General features: G+C 48.4%; 1 protein-coding gene across 5 annotated transcripts in view; it reads left to right on the top strand.

Moving 5' to 3' along the window:
- The window catches only part of LOC129700484 (MAX gene-associated protein-like), a 172,098-nt gene that overhangs the window by 11,816 nt on the left and 138,540 nt on the right, over positions 1 to 21,742 (top strand). For all 5 annotated transcript variants that reach the window (XM_055641009.1, XM_055641011.1, XM_055641012.1 and 2 more), the window contains exon 4: positions 10,353 to 10,431. In XM_055641009.1, the coding sequence (XP_055496984.1) occupies positions 10,353 to 10,431 (79 nt within the window). The remainder of the gene's footprint in view (positions 1 to 10,352; positions 10,432 to 21,742) is intronic.

Consider the following 21,742-nt stretch of genomic DNA (forward strand, 5'->3'; position numbering starts at 1 on the left):
GCCTCGGACTTTTGAAACAGTCGGTTAACGGCCATTGGCAACCTCTCGCCTTCTTTAGCCGTCACCTGAACACTACAGCGCTTTCGACCGGGAGTTGCTTGCCTTACACCTCTCACTGCGGCACTTCCGGTACTTCTTCGAGGGCTGCTCCTTCCTAGCCTTCATGGACCACAAGCCCCTCAAGTTTGCTTTCGCGAAGGTTTCGGATCCTTGGTCTGCCCGTCAGCAGCGCCAGCTGGTGGTTATTTATGAGTATACAACACACATCTGACACATCGCCGGGAAATGCAACCTCGTGGCGGATACTATGTCCCGTCTGGCAATTGCAGCCGTGCTTAACCCGGCCTCGGGAATACATTACTGCATTGGCGGCGGCCCGGCTGGTGGATGATGAGATGCCGGCGTACCGCACCGCGATCTCTGGCTTGGTGCTTGAGGACGTGCCGTTGAGTCCCTCGGGTTCCATCCTCAGTGATGTATCCACGGGTCAGCTGAGGCCTATTGTTCCGGCAGCCTGGTGCTGTCGCGTCTTTCAGATGATCCGTGGGCTGGCCCACCCATCCATCCACAAGATGGGCGCAAGATTTATGTGGCACAGACTTCGGAAGCAGGTCGCTCGCTGGGCCTGGGCGTGCATCCCGTGCCAGACATCAAAGGTGCATCGACACGTCTGGGCGCCCGTTCAAGACTTCCCCCCCCCCCCCCCCCCCTTCCCTCCCTTCCCCCCCCCATCTTCTCCCTTCCCCCCCCCCCATCTTCTCCCTCCCCCCCCCCCCCATCTTCCCCCCCCCCCCCCCCCATCTTCCCTCCCACTCCCCCCATCTTCCCTCCCACCCCCCCCCCCCCCCATCTTCCCTCCCACCCCCCCATCTTCCCTCCCCCCCCCCCCATCTTCCCTCCCACCCCCCCATCTTCCCTCCCACCCCCCCATCTTCCCTCCCACCCCCCCATCTTCCCTCCCACCCCCCCATCTTCCCTCCCCCCCCCCCATCTTCCCTCCCCCTTCCCCACCCCCCATCTTCCCTCCCACCCCCCCCATCTTCCCTCCCACCCCCCCATCTTCCCTCCCACCCCCCCATCTTCCCTCCCACCCCCCCCCCATCTTCCCTCCCCACCCCCCATCTTCCCTCCCACCCCCCCATCTTCCTCCTCCCCACCCCCCATCTTCCCTCCCACCCCCCATCTTCCCTCCCACCCCCCATCTTCCCCCCCACCCCCCCCATCTTCCCTCCCACCCCCCCCATCTTCCCCCCCCCCCCCATCTTCCCTCCCACCCCCCCCCCATCTTCCCTCCCACACCCCCCCCATCTTCCCTCCCACCCCCCATCTTCCCCCCCCATCTTCCCCCCCCCATCTTCCCCCCCCCATCTTCCCCCCCCCATCTTCCCCCCCCATCTCCCCCCCCCCCATCCCCCTCTCCCCCCCCCTCTCCCCCCCATCTTCTCCCCCCCCATCTTCCCCCCCCATCTCCCCCCCCATCTCCTCCCCCCCCCCCATCTTCCCCCCCCATCTCCCCCCCCCATCTTCCCCCCCCATCTCCCCCCCCCATCTCCCCCCCCCCATCTTCCCCCCCATCTTCCCCCCCCCCATCTTCCCCCCCCATCTTCCCCCCATCCCCCCCATCCTCTTCCCCCCCCTCTTCCCCCCCCCCTCTTCCCCCCCCATCTTCTCCCCCCCCCCCCCCCCCATCTTCCCCCCCCATCTTCCCCCCCCCATCTCCCCCCCCCCTCTCTTCCCCCCCCCCCTCTCTCCCCCCCCATCTTCCCCCCCCATCTTCCCCCCCCATCTTCCCCCCCCCCCCCATCTTCCCCCCCCATCTTCCCCCCCCCTCTCCCCCCCCATCTTCCCCCCCCCCCATCTTCCCCCCCCATCTTCCCCCCCCATCTTCCCCCCCCATCTTCCCCCCCCCATCTTCCCCCCCCCTCTTCCCCCCCCATCTTCCCCCCCCATCTTCCCCCCCCTCTCCCCCCCTCCCCCCCCATCTCACCCCCCCCCCCATCTTCCCCCCCCCATCTTCCCCCCCCCATCCTTCCCCCCCCCATCTTCCCCCCCCATCTTCCCCCCCCATCTTCCCCCCCCCATCTTCCCCCCCCCATCTCTCCCCCCCCATCTTCCCCCCCCCATCTCCCCCCCCCCCCTCTTCCCCCCCCTCTCCCCCCCCCTCCGCCTTCCCCGCCCCCTTCCCCTCCCCTCCCCCCACGCCCCCCCCCCCTCCCCCCCCTCCCCCCCCCCCCCCTCGATGGGAAAAATCCTCGGGGCCCGATAAGCAGAGGAGGACTGCGAGTAAGATGGCCAAAAATCATAGCAATATATGGTAGCGTTTTTTCTAAAATCAATATAGAGTGCAGACAGGAAGTGGTCAAGATGAGACTATTAATTATAAATGATGATATGTAAAACAAGTCTATGGGAACAGGCCCTTCGGCCCACCAAGTCCACACCGACCAGCAATCTATCATACACCAGTTCTATCCTACACACCGGGAACAATTTTCACAGGAAAATTAACCTACAAACCGGCACTTCCTTCGGATGTGGGAGAAAGCGGAATATCTGTGGAGAACCCATTTGCTCATCGGGAGAATGTACAAATTCTGTACAGACAGCACCCGTAGTCAGGATTAAATCTGGGTGTGTGGTGCTGTAAGGCAGCAACTCTGCCGCTGTGCCACTGTGCCACCCCATTAAATTATTTATTCTGTCGTTGGTGTATGGTGCTCCACTCACCGTCCCCGGGGAGTTTGTCCCTGATGATGATGGGTTCCAGGAACCGCTGTCATCGATGCTGATCCGCTTGTGGGAGAGGGTCGGCGCCCTGTCTCCCGTCAGAACGTCGCGTCATGGAGTGGCCCCTTCCCATGTGCCACTGCCGCTGATGGGCTGCATGTACATCTTTCTTTGCCGTGACTCCCGCAGTTCGCCAATGCAGCGCCCGTATGAAGATCCCTTTCACGTGCTGAGGCACGGGTCTACTACATTTGATTTGGACCTGGGAGGCCGGCGCGTTTTGTTTGAATCCGGCACACTTGGACCTGAGCGAGCCAGTCCATGCGGCACAACCGCCCCGTCGCGGGAGTCCGCCGTCCCGGACTCCCGGAGATTCTTCCGACCGAGCAAGCCCCCGGGGCGTGGGATGGTCTCTACGTGTTCTGGCCGCCTCGTTCAGCTTTCCGTACTGTTTCGTGCTTCTGGTTCTGGGGGGGGGGGGGTATCATGTGGCGGCACCTGGTGATAAGCCATGGGCATAACGAACCCTCAGGTCTGGAGGGCGGTGCCTCAGTGTGGGAGGCGCTAGTCATGGGGTTGGTATCTGAAATGGTATTTAATGCCGGGCAATGCCTGTGACCTTGAGGGTCACAGGCATTGGGGAGCTGTATTGGAGAGAATAACCTCGTCAAGTGCACACAACTCGTGTCCGACCAGTTTTTGGCTGGACTCCTGCGAGTCCCCGCTACAATATATTTATTATGATGTCGCATCAATAAAAATGAACACATGATTCTGATTTCTGCCATCAGTTGGATAACTCCAGTCATTGTGTTTTATGGCTGGTTTTCAACATCTTCACTGAAGGTCTCAACCCGAAAAATCACCCTTTCTTTCACTCCAGAGATGCTGCCTGTCCGCTGAGTTATTCAGCTTTTCTTCATTCTCATATTCTCATAATATTATTCACCTCAACTGAGTTATTCAGCTTTTCTTCATTCTCATATTCTCATAATATTATTCACCTCAACTGTTTTTTCTTCACCTACGTTGCTATTGGCGAACTGCAGGAGTCACGGTGAAGAAAATCCAAAGGGTTTCTACAGCTATATTAATAGCAAAAGGATAACGAGGGATAAAATTGGTCCATTAGAGAGTCAGAGTGGACAGCTATCTGCAGAGCAAAAAGAGATGGGGGAGATATTGAACAATTTATTTTCTTCGGTATTCACCAAGGAGAAGGATATTGAATTATGTGAGGTAAGGGAAACAAGTAGAGTAGCTATGGAAACTATGAGATTCAAAGAAGAGGAAGTACTGACTTTTGAGAAATATAAAAGTGGATAAGTATCCAGGTCCGGACAGGATATTCCCTAGGACATTGAGGGAAGTTAGTGTAGAAATAGCAGGGGCTATGACAGAAATACACTTTGAAATGTCATTAGAAACGGGAATAGTACCGGAGGATTGGCCTACTGCGCGTGTTGTTCCATTGTTTAAAAAGGGGTCTAAGAGTAAACCTAGCAATTATAGACCTTTTAGTTTGATGTCAGTGGTGGGCAAATTAATGGAAAGGATACTTAGAGATAATATATATAAGCATCTGGATAAACAGGGTCTGATTAGGAACAGTCAACATGGATTTGTGCCTGGAAGGTCATGTTTGACTAATCTTGAATTTTTTGAAGAGGTTACTCGGGAAATTGATGAGGGTAAAGCAGTGGATGTTGTATATATGGACTTCATTAAGACCTTTGACAAGGTTCCACATCGAAGATTGGTTAAGAAGGTTCAATGGTTGGATATTAATGGTGTTTGTCATGTACATCATGATCTGGATGATGGTGTGGTAAATTGGATTAGTATGTATGCAGATGATACTAAGATAGGTGGGGTTGTGGATAATGAAGTAGATTTTCAAAGTCTACAGAGAGATTTATGCCAGTTGGAAGAGTGGGCTGAAATTTGGCAGATGGAGTTAATGCTGATAAGTGTGAGGTGCTACATCTTGGCAGGACAAATCAAAATAGGACATACATGGTAAATGGTAGGGAATTGAAGAATGCAGGTGAACAGAGGGATCTGGGAATAACTGTGCACAGTTCCCTGAAAGTAGAATCTCATGTAGATAGGGTGGTAAAGAAAGCTTTTTGTGTGCTGGCCTTTATAAATCAGAGCAATGAGTATAGAAGTTGGGATGTAATGTTAAAATTGTACAAGGCATTGGTGAGGCCAATTCTGGAGTATGGTGTACAATTTTGGTCGCCTAATGATAGGAAGGATGTCAACAAAATAGAGAGAGTACAGAGGAGATTTACTAGAATGTTGCCTGGGTTTCAGCAACTAAGTTACAGAGAAAGGTTGAACAAGTTAGGGTTTTATTCTTTGGAGCGCAGAAGGTTAAGGGGGGACTTGATAGAGGTCTTTAAAATGATGAGAGGGATAGACAGAGTTGACGTGGATAAGCTTTTCCCACTGAGAGTAGGGAAGATTCAAACAAGGGGACATGACTTGAGAATTAAGGGACAGACGTTTAGGGGTAACATGAGGGGGAACTTCTTTACTCAGAGAGTGGTGGCTGTGTGGAATGAGCTTCCTGTGAAGGTGGTGGAGGCAGGTTCGTTTTTATCATTTAAAAATAAATTGGATAGTTATATGGACGGGAAAGGAATGGAGGGTTATGGTCTGAGCGCAGGTATATGGGACTAGGGGAGAATACGTGTTCGGCACAGACTAGAAGGGTCGAGATGGCCTGTTTCCGTGCTGTAATTGTTATATGGTTGCTGCAGAGACTATAATCCCAGTTATCAAATCTTTCTTCATAGTGAATAAAAAATTCCAGCCCTGCCCACATCTTCATAAATCGCTCCTGGATCCTCTCTTGCACCCTTTCTACATTGTGTCATAGTCTTACAGCATGGAAAACAGGGCCTTCATCCCGACTTGTCCATGCAGTTCAAGATGCCACTTCTAAACTAGTCCCATTTATCCACATTTGCCCAGATCCCTCAAAATTGTGTGTGTGTATGGGTGTGTGTGAGAGTGTGTCAGTGATGCGGCAACAACATCTGGAGTTGCAGGCCGGCCCAGGTACTCTGTGTCCAGTTGGTGTCCGGGGGAGGTGAGGGTCAGTGACCCGGAGGTCGGAGTGCGGAGCCATAGCCCGAGATTCATCCCCGCGGCTCCAGAGGCGACACCGACGCCCTCACTCACCGGGTCAGGTCGTGGCTCAGGATTAAAACTCCATGGGGTATGGACAGAGCAGTCGATTGACACAGAGCCGCCAGAGGTGCCTCGGGTCAGTGTTGGAACCACTGCCGTGTCTCACCTATCACACCATCTGCACGGGGATATGTAGTTTACTATAGACACTAAACTACTTTTTTTTTCCCCCAAAATCATTCAGCGGGCTGGTTTGGACCCCCTTCGCGGGGCGCTAGTTTGACACCCCTGCTTTAAACCAATGCCATCTAGTTCTTGAATTTTCTCCCAGGAAAAATACTATGCATTCACCTTGTATATTCCCCTCATGGTCTTTACTCACCTCTGAAACTATTTTTGCATTATTTTGAATTTCCAGCACCTGCCGAATTTGGTTCCATGATTGTCAAATGGAATCATTAGTACTGCAGTTATATTGCCATTTTAAATAGTGTGCGATGGGTTTAAGCCAATCAAATGGCTTGTTCTTTACAGGAAACCCGCCGACAGAAAACTGTTCTCATTGGTGAGTGTGGAGTAGATCTGGAAGCCTTGGGTGTATTAAATTGTTCGTGACTTTAAAACATTTTTTGAGCGTGAGACATTCTGTGCTCAGCGTGAGAGCGTGAGAATCGCATGAAATGTGTGAGTTTCACGCTCAATGCGTGAGAGTTGGCAGCCATGTGACTACGGAGGCATGAGGGAGGAGCTGGCTAAAGTTGATTGGTAAGGGCCCCGAGCAAGAATGACGGAGGAACTGTAATGGCAGGAATTTCTGGGAATAATTTGAAAGGTCGGAGGTCGCCATGGAGAAAATCGATAATCCTGTAGTCGTAGGTGCAGTTGTAGTGGGGTCGCCATGTAGTTATGGGTGATCCAGGTAGTCATAGGTAGTTTTAATAAATTGCGTTTGCTGACTGTGCATTTTCATTGGCTCACTGGGGGGGGAAAAACGTAATCATGAGTTTTTAGAACCAATGATAACCGACCAGTAATGTTAAATGCCTGCCAAACTTCACAGCTGTGTATCTCTGGCTTATTAAAAGTTGTCTGGCTTCTTAAAACTGTCTCAACTCTCCTTCTTACCCCCCCCCCCCCCCTTCTCCCCCACTTCTCTCCCCCCTCTCTTTTAAAGGACTTGCCGTACACAGTACTAGCCGTCTTAACCTTCCTGTTCATCGCGGTGTGTCTATATCACCATGGCTTTGCATCGTGTGAATTTCAGACAGCACTGCCCCGCTTTCCCTGGCCCAACCTTTGCGATGTGTTTGTGTGTGTGTGTGTTCCACTCTGACAGTCGTCATTTCAGTTCCCGGTTTTTCAGGCGAGTGCCACAAACTTGACAGTCCGCTGAAAAATCGCCTGTGGGACAGGCCCTTAAGGAGAATGTTTGGGAAGCTGAAAGATCTGAAGGTGGATAAGTCACCTCAACTGGCCCACCCCAGGGTTCTGAAAGATTGTGGAGGCATTAGTAGTGATCTTTCAAGAATCGCTAGTCAGGTATGATCTCAGATGATTAAAAACATTGCAAATATTACTCTGCTGTTCAAGAACGGAGTGAAGCAGAAGAATGGAATCTATTGGCCGGTTAGCCTGACTTTAGTGGTTGGTAAGATTTTGGAGTCCGTTAGAAAGGATGAATTTTCCGAGTGCTTAGAAACACATGATAAAGTTGGCGAATTCAGCATGGTTTTGTGAAAGGGAGATCTTGCCTGACGAACCTGTTAGAATTCTTTGATGAAAATAGCAGGATAGACAAAAGAGAGTTAGTAGATGTTGTTTACTTGGATTTTCAGAAGGCCTCTGATAAGGTGGAGCACGTGAGGCTGCTAAAGAAGATGAAAGCGCATGGTATCAGAAACTAGCGTGGATAGCAATTTTGCTGAATGGCAGAGGCAAAGAGTAGCAATAAAGGGAACTTTTTTTGGTTGGCTGCCCATGACCAGCAGTGTTCCTCAGCGGCCGGTGCTGGTGCCGCTACTCTTCATGTTGTATATCAATGATTTGGATGAGGGAATTGAAGGCTTTGTGGCCATGTTAGCAGATGATCAAAAGATAGATGATGGAGCAGGTACTGTAGCGAAAGCAGAGACTGCAGAAAAACTTTGCAACAGGTTGGGAGAGTGTGCAAAGAAGCAACAGATGGAATACAGTTCAGCAAAGAGTGGAATCATGCATTTTGGTTGTAGGAATAAAGATGTAGACTATTTCTTAATGGGGAGATAATTCAGAAATTGGAGGTGCAAAGGGACTCTGGAGTGCTGGTGCAGGATTCCCAACAAGTTAACTGGCACATCGAATCAGTAGTAAGGACAGCAAATGCAATGCTTCAATTTTTTTCAAGAGGACTAGAATATAAAAACAGGGATGTAATGCTGACGGTATATAAGACATTGGTCCGAACGCATTTGGAGTATTGTGAGCAGTTTTGGACCTGAGGAAGGATGCGGAATATCTGAGGAAGGATGTGAAGGCGTTGGAGAGGATCCCGAGGAGGTTTACAACAATGATCCCAGGAATGATTCGGTTAACCCGATGAGTGTTTGAAGGCACTGGGCCTGTTCTCGCTGGAATGTGGAAGGATGAGGGTGGTCCTCATTGAAACCTACCAGATAGTGAAAGGCCTGGGTAGAGTAGAGGAGAGGATGTTTCCACTAGTGGGACAGTCTGGGACCAGAGCACATAGCCTCGGAATTAAAGGGACGTGCCTCTTGAAAGTAGATGAGTAGGAATTCTTTTAGTTAGATGGTGGTGAATCTGGAATTCATTGCCACAGAAGGCTGTGGAGGCCAAGTCAATGGATATTTTTATGTTGAAGATTGACAGGTTCATGATTAGCAACAGTGTTTGGGGTTACGTGGAGAAGGAAGGAAAATGGGGCTGAGAGGGAAAGGTAGATCAGCCATGATTGAATGGCGGAAGAGACTTGTTGGGCCGAATGCCCAAATTCTTCTCCTATGATGTACGAACTATTCCAGCTGTATAATGGAGTGCAACTCTTGTAATCGGTGCCCAATCCAATGAAAGCAAGCATGCCAAGGTGTTCAACAACTTGTCTACCCAGTTATCACTTTCAGGGAGCTAAGTACTTGTGCCCCTAGTGTCTGTGCAACAATGCATATCATTCACTATATATGCTCCATGCCTTGTCCAACCTCCCAAAAGCAACACTTCTCACTTGTCTGATTGAAATTCCATCTAACAATCCTTGGTTCTATTTCGCATTTGATCTAAAGTCTGTTTTAGCTTTAGAAAACCCAGAGGGTTGTGAATCTGTGGAATTCTGTGCCACAGAAGGCAGTGGAGGTCAATTCACTGGATGTTTTCAAGAGAGACCTAGGTTTAGCTCTTTGGGCTAAAGGAATCAAGGGATATGGTGGAAAAAGCAGGAACGGGGTACTGATTTTAGATGATCAGCCATGATCATACTGAATGGCGGTGCTGGCTCGAAGGGCCAAATGGCCAACCTGCACCTATTTTTCCATGTTTCTGTATTTCTTCACTGTCTATCACATCACCAATTTTGGTGTCATATACAGAATAACCAATCACTACATATTCAATCAATATATAGGACAAATAACAGGGGACCCAGCACCGATCCGTGCAGCACACCACTGGTCACAGGATTCCAATCTAGCAATAAAAACTCCCCTATCACCCTCTTTCCTTGCACCAAGCCAATTTTCATTCCAACTGGCGAACTCACCCTGAATCCCAAGCGCCCGAACCAGCCTTTCATGCGGACACTTGTCAAAAGCCTTGCTGGTCCATATAGACCACCACCTCATCTATCCTCTTGGTCTCCTCCTCAAAATTCTCAAACCAAATTCATGAGGAACTATTTCCTAGGCATAAAGCCATGCAGACTTCCCTGAATCAATCCTTGCCTCGCCAAATGTAGATAGATCTTGTTTTACATAACTCCCTTCAGTAACTTTGCCATCATTAATTGATGTTCATTGTCCTGTTCTGTCTTTATTAACTAAAGTCACATTAGTCACTATCCAATTTTCCAGTACCTTACCTGTGACTATATAAAAAAAAAAACTCTGCCTGGATCACAGCAATTTATTATTTCCAACAATGTCCTGGGACGCACTGGTCAGACCCTGGGGATTTATCCATCTTTATGCACTTCAACATTGCCAGGCCCACCTCTTCATCGGTTGGAGCTGCATACTAAATCTCGTTGCACTGACGTGCAATGACAATAAAAGATATTATTATTATTATTCCGTAATGTTGATATGTTCCCTGACATTACTATTCTTTTTCTCCAATTTCTTTGTTTATACAATCCCTTTTCAATCCAGTAAAATTTCTGACAGTGTGATGTTCCGTTAATTTGGTTGGATTAGTAGTTATATTAATTAAAGATTTTTGACCATATTTCATTTTCAGTTTGTATTTTGCTTCAGTCCACTGTTCTTATTTCTCTGCAGGCTTATTCTTACTCCTGTGCGTGACCAAAAAGTTGAAAAATTGTGGAATACATCTCTTCTAATTCAGAAATCATTACAGGTATATTGTTTTGTGCTGTATTTTTTATTCTTTTTTTTTTGGTTTATCAAGTGAAATTGTTATATGTTACTAGACCAAGTCGGACCCATTGGGGCCCGTTCCCCCACGCAATATTCCACCACTCACCCATTCTCCAAACGCAACCCGTTTCCCCCAACGCAATATTCCACCACTCACTCATAGCCCCCAACTGCGATGTGCAGCTGAGGGGTTCCCGTTGTGTCGCCAGAGATCACCGTTGTGACACGAGTCATGGCAACCCTCCCCCAACTGCACCTCGCCTTTCCTCTTCCCACCCTTATCCTCATTTTCCCTCATCCTCCAGCACTCCCTGTCCCTCCTCTTAACCAGCCCCCTTCTTTCCCATCTTCATATCCCCTCCCCACTTCCTCACTCACCTCTCGCTCTCCTTTCCCCTACCCTCAGTCACTCACTCCCTCCTTAACCTCCCGACGTCCCCCTGCTCGCCCACTTCTCATCTCCCCCCACCACCCGCTCTCCTTCCTCGCCTCTCTCACTGCCCTTCCCCCCCTCTATTCTCCCCCCCCCCCCCCACCTACCTCACCCATTCCTCCCTCCCTCCCCCCTCCTCTCCCTCAATCCCTCTATTCTCACCTCCCCAGGATGTTTCTGTAAACCACCCGCCTGCCCAGTTTTTTCTCCACCACGTAGGTGAGGAATCTGTACTTGAGGTGTGGGCTGTTGCGGAGAACGGGCTGTGCAGCACGGAGCCGGGGGAGGGAGAGGGCGAGCTCTCAGTCCTGCTGCTGTCTTTGCCCGCGCTCTCCCTCTCTGCGGGCCTGCAGCAGCAGCCCCGGGTGCCGCTCTTCTCCCTGACTGCGGGCCCAGAGCAGCAGCGCTGTCACCCCCAAATCCAGGCCCTGCCTCAGCGCTCAGGCCCGCGTCGCTGTCGCGGCCTCTCCCCATCCCTGGACCCCTCACCGGCTCCTTGCCTTGAGTCCTGCTGCTCTCCCTCCCTGTGCTCTCCCTCCCCGCGGGCCCGGTGCTGCTCCTCCGGGCAGGTGCTGTCGGGGGGGGGGGGAGGGGGGGCAGGGACTGGATGAGCCGGGTGGAGGGGGGGGGGGGAGAGCCCGAGGCGGCAGCCCACCTTGTTCTGGGTACCGCTCCTCTCCCTCCCCATGGGCCCGGAGCAGCAGTGAAATGGAAGGGAACTTGACCGTGCAGGCGTTGTGTCCCCGATGTGAGGCGAGGAAAAAAAGATGGCGGTTTGAAACTGCAAAGTGGGGGGTGGGTGTGGCTGAAATTCGGGATGCCATTGTGATGTCATTGTGAGTTGGAACGCTGGTGACGGCGAGGACAAGTTAATTTATTTTTGTGTTTTTCTAAGTTTTAAACGTGAATTTAAATTTGAAGGGAACTTCTTTCTTGTACATCACAGGACAGTGGTGAGTAAGGTGGTGCAAAAACGGTAGTGCTATGCTGCACCGTTTTTGCGCAAATATAGGGACAAATATAGTAACAAAACAAACAAACAAACAAACAAGACGAAATTTTTAGTTATATACTAGATTAAGTGGGACCCATTGGATCCCATGTTCACACGGAAGGGCTGGTCCCCCAACGCAATATTCCACCTCTCCACCAATTCCGATATTGCTGGCCATGGGGAGGGGGGGTGTTCTGAAGCACTAGTATGGGTGTTGTGGGCCGAAGGGACTGGTTTCCAGAGGGCTAGTATAGACATTGTGGGCCGAATGGATTCTTGGGCTGGCACCCTCAGGAAGGGCACCTTTTCTGGACTTTTCCTGGCCTGGCATGGGCCATTTGGTCCAAAATGCTCCTCCTGGGCAAAGACGGGCATTTTGGGCAAAAGGGACTGGTTTCTCGGCTAATAGGGGCCTTGTGGGCTGAAATTAGTGGTTTCAGGCAGGCCAAACAACTCATTTCATTTCCAATTGCATTGCAGTTTCAAGCACAGGGCAGGCGGAATAACTAATTGCATTTTCATTTCACTACCATTACCATTGCAGTTTCAAGCACAGGGCAGGCCAAGCCAAACAGCTGATTGCATTTTCACTTAATTTCCATTGCCATTGCACTTTCAAGCACAGGGCAGGCTCAAGCCAAACAGCTGATTGCATTTTCACTTCATTTCCATCGTCGGCGCTCAACCCGGGGACAGGCACCCCCGGAGCCAATCACCTCATCACCTTGCACAAGGAAAATATTGGAATTTATGGAGGGGCGGGGGAGGGGGAAGAGGTGTATGTGGGCGGTGGGGAGGGCGGTGTGTGTGGGGGAGGATGGTTGTGTGCATGAGAGGGAAGGGTTGTGTGTGCGCAGGGAGGGGGTGTGTGTGGGCGGGTAAGGGGGTTGTGTGGGAGTGGTTGTGTGTGGGAGGGAAGAGGGGTGTGTGGACGGGGAGGGGTGTGGGCGGGGGTGGTTGTTGGGCGGGGGAAGGGGTTTGCGCTGTGGTGTGGGGGGAACGGTGGTGAGTGGGCGGGTGTGGGGGCGGAAGAGGGGGGTGTGAGGGAAGAGCTCGGAGAAAAGACGAGTGAGGGGGCTTTTCACAGGGGGTGGATGCAGGAGCTAGCGAATGAGCCAGAGGGGAGGGGACTGGGGGGCAGTGCAATGGCGGTGTAGTTAGGACTCACAGCGGGCGGCACCAGCAGCAGAGGCTGCGAGCACAGACCTGAGCGAGGCCGCATCTCCAGTGCGACCCGGAAAAAAGGGGGGTCAAGGGGGGGGGGGGGGGGGGGGGGGTGTTCCAGAACATTTCACCCCCCCTGTGAAGATTCAGTGGTTTATGAAGTTATTAAAACCATTGGGGAGATTGTAACTTCCCACAATTAGAATTGAGGGAACAAGAGGAACTGGGAGCACAAATTACTTCTAAGGAGATAGAAGACACAATAAAAACACTAAAGAATGGAAAAACACCAGGACCAGACGGATTCAGTAATGAATTTTATAAAGCCTTTTACAACATAGTTACCCCACGATTACAGAAAATGTATACATATGCTTTTAAAGAGCAAAGCTTACCCGAAACATTAGCCGAATCAACGATCACATTAATACTTGAAAAAGATAAAAATATAGAAGAACCAGGTTCATATAGAGCTATTGCTTTGTTAAATACAGATCAAAAAATAATAGCGATAACACTAGCCAGTAGACTAAGCAGGTACGTTAGTAGACTAATAAATGGAGATCAAACAGGATTTATACCTAAGAGACATTCATTCAATAATTTGAGACGTTTGTTTAACATAATGCACTCACATAAATCTCACGACCAAGAGTTATCTATCATCTCACTGGACGCAGAAAAAGCGTTTGATCAAGTAGAATGGGATTATATGATTAAAGTATTGCAAAAATTCCAATTGGGAGAGAACTTCATCGCATGGATAAAACTATTATATAACAAACCTACGGCTAGAATATTAACTAATAATATATTATCCTCGAAATTTGAACTATCAAGGGGCAATAGACAAGGATGTTCATTATCACCGCTGTTATTTGCTTTGGTAATTGAACCCCTTGCTGAAAAAATAAGAACACACCCGGATATTTATGGTTATAATACAAAATATTCAAATAATAAAATATCCCTATATGCCGATGATGTACTACTGTACATCACAAAACCACAAATTAGTATACCAAACATATTAAATTTAATTGAGGACTTTGGATCCTTCTCAGGATATAGAATAAATTGGAACAAAAGTGAAATTATATCAATAAAACCAAAAGACTCAACACATCTCCGGAAATTTCCCTTTAAAATAGCTACAGAAAAATTCAAATATTTGGGAATTGAAATTACTAGAAATTACCAGGATATGTTTAAAGCCAATTATAATCCCTTACTCAAGAAATTGAATAATCTGATTAAATTCTGGAAAACACTTCCGATGTCCTTAATAGGCAGAATAAATGCTATTAAAATGATTTTCTTACCACAAATCCTATACCTATTTCAATCAATACCTATATATCTCCCAAAAAAGTTTTTCAAAAAATTGGACTCAGACATTACAAATTTTATATGGGATTATAAATCCCATAGAATACAAATAGCACACCTTAATAAACGAAAAGAGTTGGGGGGTCTAGCGCTCCCTAATTTTATGTATTATAATTGGGCAGTAAATATTAAAAATATGATTCACCTGCTGGACAATTCTGCCCAGCAGGCGGATTGGATGGTAATGGAAAAAGGGGACTGCTCCCCGAGTAATATAGGAGCGACTATCCTCTCACCAATAAATTTGAATAATAAAAATTATAATAAAAATCCAATTATACATAACACAATTAGAACATGGAAACAAATAAAACAGAATTTAAAATTAAGAAACCTATCTCTTTTAATACCAATAGTCAATAATCCATCGTTTAAACCATCAATCATAGACAAATCATTTATACAATGGGAAAGAATGGGAATCAAAACGCTCGAAGATCTGTATGAATTGGGGAAATTACTATCATTTCAACAACTACAACTGAAATATAATTTGAAAAATAACCAATATTTTAAATATCTTCAAATTCGTGATTATCTGAAAAAACACACAAAAGACTATCATAATATGCCTTCCGACTTATTGGATGAAGCAATGAAGATAAAGGCGGAATCAGCTAATCTAATATCGTACCTATATAATATCATTTTAAATATAGAAATACCCACAACAGATGGAATTAGAAGAGATTGGGAACAAGAATTAGCTATAAAAATTTCAAAAGAGAGCTGGGATAATCATTTACTACAGGTGCATAAATGTTCGATCAACGTACGACATACGCTCATCCAATTCAAAACATTACATAGATTATATTATTCAAAAACTAAATTAAATAAAATCTTCCCTAATGTTTCACCAATCTGTGATAAATGCCTGTGTCAAGAAGCTACCATAGCGCACTCTTTTGTTTTTTGTACAAAAATCCAAAAATTCTGGTATGAAATATTTGATATTTTTTCAAAATTAATCAAAATAAAACTGGTACCAAAACCAGAATGGATTATTTTTGGAATATCGGAAGGTAACCCTGAACTAAACGTGTTTCAGAAGAATTTATTTAATTACGGGCTAATAATGGGAAAAAAGCTTATACTTAAATTCTGGAAAAATGCGCCCACACCAACAATAAAAATGTGGATATCAAATATGTTTGAAACATTACATCTGGAAGAGATGAGATTCCTCTTAGCAGGTAAAGCAGACCAATTCCAAAAGACGTGGTCTATGTTTCTGGACCTATTACAAGTATGAGGTGCAATAGTAATTTAAATAAATAAATGGTATCAGGACCTGGTAACGGGAGGTAAAACAACAAAAACAGACTTGGTTGGTAGTCCCCTTTCTGCGGAGTTTAATGTTATAATAGAGCGATTGTTCCTATTTTCTTTTTTCTTTTCTAGGGTCTACTTTCTCACTTTACTTCCTTCTCTAACGTCTTTTCTAAGGGGCTTTTCTTTTCCCAACACTCTTGCACTTCACGACTCTTGCGCACTTTCTTTACTTTCTTTACTTCTATCTTTTTCTTAAAGCTCAAAAAAAAATGAAGCGGTACAAAAAATGTATTAAGATATGTGTGTTGTGTAGTATTGTAATTTACCGTACTTCTAATAAAAATAAAATAAAAAAAATAAAATAAAAAAAAACCGTTGGGGAGGTGGAGAAGGCGGCGACTCCCACCCCTTGCAGGGACATTATGACACCGTGTTTTGAAAGGTCATTTTATAAAAACAAACTTTAATGATGAATAACTTTTGAAATGTAGCATGAAATATGAAGGGATCCAGTTTATTTCGTCGATCGGGTTAATGTGAGTAATCTATCATATCTTATATATAAAACTCAAATCAGTCCGCCTGCCGCCGTACGGCGTCCGCCGCGTTTCTTCCTTTGACGCTCCGCAACTGCGAAACCGGACGCAGGATCGCCGACGTATTTTCCATTTTCGGTAGAGATTTCGCTTTTCTTTCTAAGTATCCGCTCCTTGTTACATTTCGTCGTGTTTAAGTACGCTTTCTTAATCAAATCCTACACCCCCCCCCCCCCCCCACCACCTCAATATTTCAAAAATAAACTGGATTCTAACCCACACAAGCAGCTCCCTGTGAACGTTCCATCGTGTGATGTCACAATGCCCGATGCTCACAGATGGCCATCGGAATGGATTCATTTACATATGCCCTTTGCAGGAGCCACAGCCCCGGTGAACATTCCATCGTGTGATGTCACAATGCCCAATGCTCAAATACATTGTTGCCATAGGAACGCTCAGCGATTATTCAAATTCTTCACTAACTGTCATTTCTGATTTGCTTGTGAAGTGAAAAGTCCTGAATTGCATTTGTCTGATGCAGGAAGATTGTTCCAGATGTTGGGAAAGTCCAGGCACGCGGGACACAGTTTAAGGATAAAGGGAAATCCTTCAAGATGAGGGAAAACATTTTTCACACAGAAGTGGTGAGTCTCTGGAACTCTCTGCCACAGAAGGTAGTTGGAGGCCAGTTCATGGCTATATTTAAGAGGGAGTTAGATGTGGCCCTTGTGGCTAAAATCAGGGGTGTATGGAGAGGGGAGGGGAGCTGAAGGGGGATGCTAGGAGACTGCAAGGTACTTGGATAGGCTATGTGACTGGGCAAATGTTTGGCAATTCAGTATAATGTGTCTAAATGTGATGTTATCCATTTTGGTGACAAAAACGAGAAAGCAGACTATTATCTAAATGGTGGCCGATTGGGAAAGGGGAAGATGCAGCGAGACCTGGGTGTCATGGTACACCAGTCATTGATAGTAGGCATGCAGGTGCAGCAGGCAGTAAAGAAAGCGAATGGTATGTTAGCTTTCATTGCAAAAGGATTTGAAGCAGGGAGGTTCTCTACTGCAGTTGTATACAGGGTCTTGGTGAACCACACCTGGAGTATTGCGTACAGTTTTTGGTTCCAAAATGAAGGACATTATTGCCATAGAGGGAGAGGCAGATACGGTTCACCAAACTGATTCCTGGGATGTCAAGATTGTCTTATGAAGAAATACTGGATAGACTTGGTTTATACTCTCTAGAATTTAGGAGACTGAGAGGGGATCTTATAGAAACTTACAAAATTCTTAAGGGGTTGGACAGGCTAGATGTAGAAGATTTTCCCGATGTTGGGGAAGTCCAGGACAAGGGGTCACAGCTTAAGGATAAGGGGAAAATCTTTTAGGACTGAGATGAGAAAAACATTTTTCACACAGAGAATGGTGAATCTCTGGAACTCTCTGCCACAGAGGGTAGTTGAGGCCATTTCATTGGCTATATTTAAGAGGGAGTTAGATGTGGCCCTTGTGGCTAAGGGATCAGGGGGTATGGAGAGAAGGCAGGTACGGGATAACTGAGTTGGATGATCAGCCATGATCATATTGAATGGCGGTGCAGGCTCGAAGGGCCGAATGGCCTACTCCTGCACCTAATTTCTATGTTTCTATGCCGTATCATATTTGAATGGAGAATGGTACAGGCTCGAAGGGCCGAATGACCTACTACTGCACTTAACTTTTCTATGTTTCTATGGTGTCCCTCTTCACCCCTCTCCCTCTGCCACCCATCTCTCTCCCCCCCCCCTTCCCCCTTCCCTTTTTACCTCTGTCCCCTCTTCTACCACTCCCGCTACCCAAACCCTCTACCCCTCCCCCTCCTCACCTCCCCACTCTTCCACTTCTCTCCCACTCTCTCCTTCCCCCACTCACTCTTTGGGCAGTCCTCTCCCATGCCCCACCCCCCCACCCCTCACCCCCCCTCTTCCCAATGTCTCCCTCTCTGACACCCACCCCCCCTACCTTCCTCTTCCCCTATCCCTCTGTCCCTCTTCCATCACTCACTCCCGTACTCCTCCCTCCCCATCTTTTTCAGGGTAAAGCTCCCCCCTCCCCCAAAAACCCCCTACCCCCGCTCTCCTTTCAAGGGTGCTCCAAAATCTATCCCGTTTTCCTCCTCCTCCCTCCCCTCTTCTCACCTCCCCGCAAACGCCGTTGGGGAAACAGACCATAGAGGAGTACAGAGAAGGTTTTCAACAGACTGATTCCTGGGGATTCAGGACTTTCAAATGAACTGGATAGACTTGGCTTGTACTAGCTAGATTTTAGAAGATTGAGGGGGAGATCTTATAGAAACTTAGAAAATTCTTAAGGGTTTGGACAGGCTAGATGCAGGAAGATTGTTCCCGATGTTGGGGAAGTCCAGAACAGGGGGTCACAGTTTAAGGATAAGGGGAAATCCTTTATGACCGTTTGAGGAGAGTGGTGAATCTCTGGAATTCTCTGCACACAGAGGGCGGCGACTCCCACCCCTGTGGCCCTTGGGCTAAGGGGATCAGGGGGTTGGAGAGAAGGCAGGTACAGGAACTGAGTTGGATGATCATTTGATCAAGGCTCGAAGGGCCGAATGGCCTACTACTTTTATAAAACCGCTCACCCCTCTCCCTCCTCCTCACCCCTCTCCCTCACCCCCTCTCCCTCTCTCCCTCACCCCTCGTTCCCTTCTATCTCAAACCCACCCCCTTCCTCTCTCCACCCGCCCCCTTCCCCCTACCCCTCTCCTCCTCCACTCACACCCCACTCTTTCCCGTCTCTCCCTCCACCCCTCGCCCCCTCCCTCCCCATCCCCCCTCCCCCCAAGCTTCTTCCCTCACCCCCTGGACCCCCGCTGATATGTCACCTTTCCCTCCCAAATCTATCCCGTTTTCCTCCTCTCCTTCCCCTCTTCTCCCCCCCCCCCCCCCCCCCCCCCCCCAAACGCCGTTGGGGAAACAGACCATAAGGGAGTACAGAGAAGGTTCACCAGACTGATTCCTGGGATGGCAGGACTTTCATATGAAGAAAGACTGGATAGACTGGGCTTGTACTCGCTAGATTTTAGAAGATTGAGGGGGGATCGTATAGAAACTTACAAAATTCTTAAGGGGTTGGACAGGCTAGATGGAGGAAGATTGTTCCAGATGTTGGGGAAGTCCAGAACAGGGGGTCACAGTTTAAGGATAAGGGGGAAATCCTTTATGACCTAGATGAGAAAAAAACATTTTTCACACAGAGAGTGGTGAATCTCTGGAATGTTCTGCCACAGAAGGTAGTTGAGGCCAGTTCATTGGCTATATTTAAGAGGGTGTTAGATGTGGCCCTTGTGGCTAAAGGGATCAGGGGGTATGGAGAGAAGGCAGGTACAGGATACTGAGTTGGATGATCATCCTTCATCATATTGAATGGTGGTGCAGGCTCGAAGGGCCGAATGGCCTACTGACTGCACTTAATTTCTAAATTACCCCCTCTCTACCCCACCCCCTTCCCTCTCTCTCCACCCGCCCCCTTCCTCCTCCTACCCCTCTCCTCCTCCCTCTCACCCCCCAACTCCCCCTCCTCCCCTCCCGCCCACTCCTCCCCCACAAGGCCAGGATATTCTCTACGAAAATCACGACCTCAATCTCTCAGTTCCCGATCTCCACGAGACCACTCCCCCCCTCCCCCACAATCCTCTCTCCCTCTCTCACTCCCCTCTCAATCACCCCCTCCCCGTTTTCCTCTCCTTCCCTCGCAACATTGGTCCCAAATCGTCCCTCCCTCCTCCTCCTCTCCCCATACTCTTCTCAACCACCCCCCCCCCCCTCCCCACTCACCGTATTTCAACCCCACACCCTCACTACAAAATTTGGGTGTCGCACCATGGAAGTCCCTGCCCCTCCTCCTCCTCTCACCCCTCCCTTCTCCCCCCCCTCCCCCTCTCCCCCCCCCCCCCCCCGCAATATTTGGGGGGTGGTTAATTTGAGTGTGATGCCGCAGCCCCTACTCCCCCTCCCCACCCCCCCGCCAACGGTGTTGGGGAAACAGACCCAACGGGTCTGCACTTGGTCTAGTAAATATATAAAACTCAAATCAGTCCGCCTGCCTGCAGTACGGAGCCCTGCCTGCCTTTCGATTCGTTCCCGCCGTGCGATGTCACAATGCCCGATGCTCGCGGACGTCCAATCGGAATGGATCCATTTGCATGTACGGCTCCCGGCCGCGTTTCTTCCTTTGATGCTCCGCAACTCCGAAACCGGACGCAGAATCGCTGACGTCTTTTCCATTTCGGTAGAGATTTCGCTTTTCTTTCTAAGTATCCGCTCCTCATTACATTTCGTCGTGTTTAAGTACACTTTTTTAATCAAATCTTACACCCCCCCCCCCCACCACCACCTCAATATTTCAAAAAGAAACTGGTTTCTCACCCACACAAGCAGCCCCCTGTGAACGTTCCATCGTGTGATGTCACAATGCCCGATGCTCACAGATGTCCAATCGGAATGGATTTATTTACATATGCCTTTGCAGGAGCCACAGCCCCGTTGAACGTTCCATCGTGTGATGTCACAATGCCCAATGCTCAAATACATTGTTGCCATAGAGAATGCTCAGCGATTATTCAAATTCTTCACTAACTGTCATTCTTCAGAGTTTTGTCCGAGCCAGGCTTAATAGCCTGATGGCTGTGGGGAAGTAGGTATTCCTGAACCTGTTTGTTGCAGTCTTCAGGCTCCTGTACCTTCTACCTGAAGGTAGTGGGGAGATGAATGTGTGGCCAGGATGGTGTGGGTCTTTGATGATAAGGGGGAAATCCTTTAAAACCGAGATGAGAAGAACATTTTTCACACAGAGAGTGGTGAATCTCTGGAACTCTCTGCCACAGAAGGTAGTTGAGGCCAGTTCATTGGCTATATTTAAGAGGGAGTTAGATGCGGCCCTTGTGGCTAAAGGGATCAGGGGGTATGGAGAGAAGGCAGGTACGGGATACTGAGTTGGATGATCAGCCGTGATCATATTGAATGGCGGTGCAGACTCGAAGGGCCGAATGGCCTACTCCTGCACTTAATTTCTATGTTTCTATGTGTCCCTCTCTCTCTCCCTCTGCCACCCATCTCTCTCTCCCCCACCCCCTTCCCTCTCTACCCCACCCCCTTCCCCTACCACTCTGTCCCTCTTCCACCAGTCTCTCTACCCCTTCCTCCCCACTCTCCCACTTCTCTCCTCTTACATGGTAAATGGTAGGGAATTACATGGTAAATGGTAGGGAATTGAAGAATGTAGGTGAACAGAGGGATCTGGGAATAACTGCACAGTTCCCTGAAAGTGGAATCTCATGTAGATAGGGTGGTAAAGAAAGCTTTTGGTGTGCTGGCCTTTATAAATCAGAGCATTGAGTATAGAAGTTGGGATGTAATGTTAAAATTGTACAAGGCATTGGTGAGACCAATTCTGGAGTATGGTGTACAATTTTGGTCGCCCAATTATAGGAAGGATGTCAACAA

Source organism: Leucoraja erinacea, chromosome 9, assembly GCF_028641065.1.
Source record: "Leucoraja erinacea ecotype New England chromosome 9, Leri_hhj_1, whole genome shotgun sequence".
Lineage (NCBI taxonomy): Eukaryota > Metazoa > Chordata > Chondrichthyes > Rajiformes > Rajidae > Leucoraja > Leucoraja erinaceus.